This window comes from Uloborus diversus, chromosome 4, assembly GCF_026930045.1.
Source record: "Uloborus diversus isolate 005 chromosome 4, Udiv.v.3.1, whole genome shotgun sequence".
Taxonomy (NCBI): Eukaryota; Metazoa; Arthropoda; class Arachnida; order Araneae; family Uloboridae; genus Uloborus; species Uloborus diversus.
The window spans coordinates 155,720,816-155,728,096 of NC_072734.1; the positions used below are offsets into that span (position 1 = coordinate 155,720,816).

Consider the following 7,281-nt stretch of genomic DNA (forward strand, 5'->3'; position numbering starts at 1 on the left):
GTGTCCCCCCTCCTCCCTGTGAACACCCCTGCCCCTTCAATTATGCCAGGGTTGCCCTTCCCCACTAAAAAGCAATGGCGCACCCACCCCAGATATCATGTCGACCCCCCTAAAATGAGAGCCCGCCTCCAAATACATTTGACCCCCCCACCCTCTTCTTAAGATTTCCATGGGGGGGGGGCAGTCTACGCATTGTGCTGATTTTACTCTCTGCACCACTTCAGTTGCGCGACCCGGGCCCTAAGCATTCCGACTAGGCTGACATACCCTCTCGGCGGCCCTGTTTATAACCCACTCACTGGTTAAATTCTTCGTTACATTTACACAAAGCTCGGTTGCGTCTATTTTTGCTTCAGGAGGGGGGGGGATGCCCGATTTACGCTATCCAGTGGAACCATAAAAAGCCGATTTCTGTTGCCTGCTCTCCCATTTTTCGACGAAACCAGTATTTCTATGTACTTTGGAACGGACAGCTGCTCTTCGAAACAGCTGTCCCTAACAGCGCCCTAACGTACGTGCATTTACAGAGTCACGGAACTCAGAGAAAAGAAAGCTATTAAAAAAAGAAAGAAAAAAAAGAGAAATAGTTTGAAAAATTGCGGATTTGGCGTTTGCCAGCTGTCCAGATATTTCCTTTACAGGGTCATTAATAAACTGGTTTTGTTCTCTTTTAATTTTCGGCCATTTCGGTTTTCAACGAAATGCTATCGATGCTGTTCCATCAAAATAATGTAAATAAATTATGATTGATCGTCAATCGATAAATGTAATATCGATTCAGCGATGCTCGATTTATCTTATCCTTTGATTCGGCCCTTTTTTAATCTTAATTGTATTTGAGTTCGGAGGAATTATTCTGAAAATTCTATTTTTTCCCCCTTTCGCAGCTGATAGAATACTTCACGCGGGATGTAAAATAAGTTGCGGAATTAACAGGAGGGGAAAAATAAAAATTGAAATGTTAAATGCAAATATTTATGATAAATCTATCTTGTAGAAACTTCACTACGAATACCGGAGGTCGTGGGCTCGGCAAAATTATCATCATTTAGCAAACTTTTTTCTATTCGGCAAGGTGAGAGTTTCTGCCCTCCCAAAAAGTTACCTTCAAAGCGCCCCTGGTCGTATCAGCGAGTAATTTTAAGTGAGTTCGGACAGTTTTGAACATTTTTAATCGAGTTCAGGGGAAAAAAATCACATGCTTTCATTTTATTTTAATTTCCACTCACAAATTAGTACAACACAATAGGCATATTTGTTTCAAAATCATCAGTAGAAAATGCATTTTCGTTTTTGAGTTTTTCAAGTGAATTTCACAAAGGGAGCAACTTTTTATGCAAAGCGTGCGTTCAAAATGGGCAGCCGTTAATTTAAATGATAATTTATTCCTAAAACGCTTCGCAAATGAGCGTGAACCTTGAATAATATCCAGGCCAATTGCTCAAATCAGTCAATTAAAAGCTTAGAAAATCTTCGAAAAATTGCGTATAAATTTTGTTGCCATTTATTTGTGGAAATCACATATTACTTTTAAAAAAAAGTCTAGGTGGACGAATTTTTGAACGATTGCGATCCGGAACTCTGGACCGAGGTTCGCCGGTTTGATGGCGGTTCGTGAAATTGTGTTTGTGACAAGGGGGAAGTGGGTGGCTAAAAAAGAGACATCATGCTTATTTTATAAGAATATGTTTAAGAAAAATAGCGCGACGTGCTACGGCCGGGGAGGGGTCGGAAGTATTGAAAAAAGTGTGTTATCATGTTGGAACTGTCCCTTGAAAAATGTTTAAATCATATTTCGCAGCCTTTTGTAAGGCACTCTATCATAGATTCTAGAATATTCCGAAAAAATCTTTTGCGTTCACTAGCATAGCCGGTTTTTTTTTTTTTTTGAGGGGGAGGGGGTAAACCGTCCTTACATGTATTTAAATTACTATGTGAGGATTGTGTTCTTGAACCACGGGTTGATAGTTTCAAAGAAAACTTTCTGAAGGCAATGTGAAATTTACGGAAGCTATGAGGAAGTTCGACACCACCCCCTCCCTCCCGTAAAAACTCATCAAATATGCATACAAAAATCATAGGAGAAAAAAAAATTAAAAAAGTTTTTTCTTAAATAATTTTTCAGTTTTAGAATGTGTTGCCAGCCCAAAATTTGCGGAAACGGCAAGCCAAAATTTTCGGATCACAAACACCCTGGGTTAGGATCAAGGGCTCTGGGGAGCAGCGCTCCTGTCAAAATTTGCGTATTCTTTTTAAAATTTATAGGAAAAATTCATTTTTGTTATTCCCCCCCCCTATTCCACCTCCGTTCCTCAATTAATAAAATTTAATGCGGGGGGGGGGGGGAGGCAAGCTGCTTTGAAAATTAGTTCTATTATTTTTGTGTACCATTTTATAAATAAAGTTCGTATTTCCCAACGGATGAGGCACCAAAAAATTACATCAGAAAGCAGAAAAAAAACACGCCTCCATGTTCGTAAAAACATTAATTTGTCAAAGCCAGTGGCGTAGAGCCTCTATGGGGCTATCGGTGAAAAAGTCGACTGACGTTTTCCACCGAGAATCTTGTATCTATCAGCTCCGGCAAAAGATCCTCAGCAAGCGGCAATCCACGGAGCAATGCGAACGATCGCTGTTTCAGCCTTGAAGCGATTCGGGGGCGTTCACCTTGACCACAGCGCACTGAGCTCCCATTGGGCAATCTGTCGCTGTGACGTCGCTCCTCTCTCCTGGTAGAAAGCGCCCTCCGTGTGTGGCGAGGGAGCATTTGGATGTTCGAACTCAACGTGTTCGCGTCGCTCTGGAAGCGCTCTCGATCGCATTGGAATAGTCACTCTCCGTGGCGGAGCACTCTCGCTTCGCGGAAAAGTGAAACTTAGTGGATCCTCGTTGATCGCTCGTGGGAAAATGGTCCCTCAGAACATGGACGGATTTTCGCATCCGGTTGCCATCCAGCAAAACCGATCGCACGGTAATTCCAGAGCTTCTAAATCCTTGCTTTTTGGATCTCAGAGGGTGAATGCCGATTCGCCGACCCCCTACACAGATGCCACCCAGTGTAAAAAACAGACTTCGCACGTGAAGAGGCCCATGAATGCTTTCATGGTGTGGAGCCAGATCGAACGTCGAAAGATTTGCCAGAGGGAGCCTGATTTGCACAATGCCGAGATCAGCAAAAGACTGGGCAAGGAATGGAAGGAGCTGTCAGACGAGGAACGACAACCCTTCATCGACGAAGCCGAGCGACTCAGGCTGATGCACATGCGACAGTACCCCGACTACAAGTACCGTCCTAGGAAAAAATCCAAACCTCAGTTCAAAGTGGAACGATCGAGGTCCTCCCCGAGTATTTCAACTTCCCACTCGAACAGCGGAAGAATTAAAATCGATCCATCCAGAGCATCGAAAATAACCAAGACGTGCGTACAGATCAACAGGAGTTCGTCAAACATCTACCCGAATCGACTGAAGTTGAAAATTATCGACAAAAGAATGAAAAACTCCAAACAGTCCCAGCTCAGCCCGCCGGCCGTCAAAGTTCCGAATTCTCCCGGATCCGATGAGGTGACCCCACAAAGCTTTTACGACGACCACCGAAGTCTCTACAGCAAGTTGACGATCCCCATTGTGAAGAAAGAACCGTCCATCTCCAGCGAGTCTGCTAATCTTTCAATTTTTACGCCCGTCTCCGTGAAGATAGAACCGACGGATGATTATGTCACCTCTTCATCTTCATCCTCCTCCTCTTCGTCCTCTTCCAGCAGCAGCGCGAGTAACGTCTCTACGAATGTTGATGCTTTCAGCGAAGAAGACCAGTGGAATGGTATGTTCGACTTGAATTCCGCTCTTGCGAATGATTTTGTGGACATAAACAGTTTAGCCTTTCCCTACTGTGATCCATTGGATAACCCGTTCTCACTGGATAACACCCATTTCGATTTTCCGGAAGAGTCTGCTTTTTCGGATTTCGAAGGCTTGGACCTGCTGTAAAAATTTAACTTTCGGTTCTGCCGCTGTGACACTCATATATTAATTACTAAGTGACAATTGGTGTTTCCATGCAATTTCTCATGTACGCGATCTCGTATTGAATTTTGTGCACTGTGGAAAATTGACATTATGGATATGTGCGTGTCTTTTTCAATTCGGATTTTGTGATTCAGTGAAAGAACAGAAAGCAATCGGAAGATTCGTTCAAAGTTTCTTAATTTACTCGAAAATTTACTCTACGAGTTGAACGACTTCGTGTCACACTTTCGTACAATACAACGGCTCCACGTATACCTGGAATTTATTCGATATACTTTCCGTTTACGATTGGAAATGTAATTATTTATGCCGTATATTAATTTGGTGCTGTATAGGATAACGTTTGATATACTGCTCTAGAATGATATGAATGGAGGTATTAGTACTCGATTAACGTTACGGATATGAATGGATGTAATTGTACTCGATTAACGTTATGGGGTAGGTGTATCTTTTTTTACCTTATATTATTCGGAAGTATTTAATCAAGTACAAGTGTTTAATATGTGTAAATAGTAGATATGTATGATATTTGTGTCCGCTAACACTGTTTCCTTTTTTAAAATTTTGTTCGCTAGTTTTTAATAACCCCTAACTGTAATACAGAAATGCATTGTGCAACCGAATTTTTTCCTCTCCAATGCACGATTGTAATTTATTGCATACATCGAAATTGCAGTAATCAACTAAATTTCTCATTTTGTTTTTGTATTATAGATGTTTACTTATAGTCATGTATTTTCAGTTCCTACCATAGTCGTGAGTCTGAAATGGCTTTCTCACTTTGTTGTTGTTTTTTATGCTCTGCAACGTTCTGTGTATTTTTATTGTTTTGTGTTGCAGTCTTGAGCTTTTTTTATTAGTTACATTAGTGATGTTTTGTTTTGTGAAAAGTGAGATCAATACATGTTATATGATTATTGTTTTGTTTCATTTTATTGAGCAAATTTATTAAACTTCTCTTAGATATCTTGTTGCTACTTACATTCTGTAGATTTAATTTTTCTGAAGAAATCAGATGTATATATTGTATAAATGAAGTTGAAAGTTTAATTAGATATTTATAATAAGTTATTTTCTTCACTCTTGAAAACAAATTTTTTATGAATAGTCTTGTCAAAAAATAAAATAAACATTACAATAAACAACTTGCAATGCCAGAATTAACATAAATTATTTCCTTATTTAAAAATTACTGCTGTTGATATTTTGTAAAGTAATATTAAAATGGCTAACAGCATATTTGACGTATGCATAATTATTAAATTCCAAAAGCAGTAAAATTTCATTTATTTTTTTCAAGTAATTTTTAAGCATTTGCTTGATGTTTTAGCACAAGCAAAATAATAACGTGTGCCTCTAGTTTCGTTTATTTTGAACAGATGTTCAAAAGTTTTTAACATTTAAGTTGGTAGTTAAATAACAGTAGATTTAGTTTTGTATAGTTTATACCTCAATCTCATAATGTAAAGATTTCTCACACTTCTTCCAATGAAACATAAGAAAAAACTATTCAAGCCAAAAATATATTTTTCCACTCTGCCTAAAGTATCACTATTATGTGATACTGCACACATTTTTAGGGGCCATTCTGAGAGTTTTTATATACTAAAGAAACAGAGTGCTAGTTCAGCACGCATAGTCGATTTTACCTCAAATTAGTCTGTGGTTGTTTGTCCTGTTCTGCTCAGATTATATAACCCTCATCAGTCGAAGTTAATAGATTTTGTTTTGAATTATTATTGCACTTTGGGGATTAAAGGCATTATGAAATATAAGCGTATTTGCATTTTAGTGTTACAAAATACTAACATCACTAATTATATGTTGTACAGCATTCAATTTAACTAACTGTATTTCGCATGGCCAACGTGTAATTAGGCTTGCATGTTTATATCATGCTTAAATATGTGCCATTTTTGTGTGTAAATGTACATAATATTTGGTTTATACTTAAAACTTTGTATTTAGCCATTGGGACTGTGTGCCACGTATAAAAACTAAGTCTTCGAGCCAGTAATTTCAGAGTTTGTGTTGATTTCGTGTTCTTGTTCCACCAGACTGATGGGGAATGTTTCGGTAGTTATTATAATCTGAGCATTTGGTTATTTCTTTTTAGCTGGAATCAATACCAAGATTAAATATAGTATTTACTCCACCTAAAACAAATGCCATTGAATGAAAGGTGTGTGTGTTTTTATGATATTAGCCAGGTGTAAAAGAAATTTTTGTATTTAAAAGAGATGCTATTTCTTTGCATGGAAATGATAGTAATTTTGTACTTTGTTCCAAGGCTAATTTTGTGTGTTGTTATCTGAAATACAACAAATGCCAATGTATAATAAGTACGGTGATAGTAAACTTGTTTTATAGAATTCATTTTGTGTGTTTCTTTGAACTGTACATATTGTTGATTATTAAAACATTTTTTCCCAGAATATATTTCATTTCTCACTGTGTTTTTGATGATTTTGCTATTTTTTAAATTTAAAAGTATAAAATTTCAACTAAGATTTAGGAAAGTTAAAATTGGGAGTTATTTTAGCAAAACATATGGATTTATTTCAAATGATATCTTAACGATAATTACTTTGCATAGATGCAAAGGTTTTGCAAAGATTTAAAAAAATAAATAAATAAAAGAAGTTTTATTAAAAGTTTAAAAATAATTAGAGAATTCAAGATATTTCATGGATTAAATATTTAAAAAAAAATCAAAATGATAAAAAATGCTTAGAATTCAGATAAAATATTTGATCTCCCCTAGTATTCATGTTATGTATAACAGCATTTCCCAAACTGGGTATGTCAGCAGCCCGGGGTGCCTGATTTTAAATTATAAACTGGGGTGGCAAATTCCAGGTTTATTCACTGCATATATGAAGAATAAATCTCATAATAAGCAATAACTCGGAAGTAATATTATTAGTTTTATCTCTTTATTTCAGGTCTGGGATGCCAAATCCAAATTAACATACTATTTACTTTCAGCTGTTAAAAATATTACTTTGAAGTAATATTAGTTTTATCTCTTTATTTCAGATGTGAGCTTCAAAATATTTTAATCTAACCTTATTAAACATTAAGGATTCTAATGGTGTGCAGGCAGGAGCAGTTTAAAAAGATAAAAAATGCTTTAAAAAATAAAAATATCTTATGCTTAAAAAATCAAGCAAAGTCAAAGAACCGCCAATGTATAAAAAATGTCAGAATATTGTAGGAAAAGTAAAATATTTTTATGTATGAAAATAT

At 36.9% G+C, this 7,281-nt stretch overlaps 1 protein-coding gene across 1 annotated transcript; it reads left to right on the plus strand.

Annotated features, from left to right (window-relative positions):
• The first annotated feature begins 2,788 nt into the window (after window positions 1-2,788).
• On the plus strand, window positions 2,789-6,459 carry LOC129219933 (transcription factor sem-2-like). The gene has a single exon (XM_054854249.1). It carries the CDS (start codon window positions 2,908-2,910, stop codon window positions 3,988-3,990), a length of 1,083 nt encoding a protein of 360 aa, XP_054710224.1. The 5' UTR covers window positions 2,789-2,907; the 3' UTR covers window positions 3,991-6,459.
• The last annotated feature ends 822 nt before the right edge of the window (window positions 6,460-7,281 follow it).

What these genes read in the sequence shown, in the direction of transcription:
- LOC129219933 (XM_054854249.1), top strand. Translation starts at nt 2,908, where the DNA reads ATGGTCCCTCAGAACATGGACGGATTTTCGCATCCGGTTGCCATCCAG.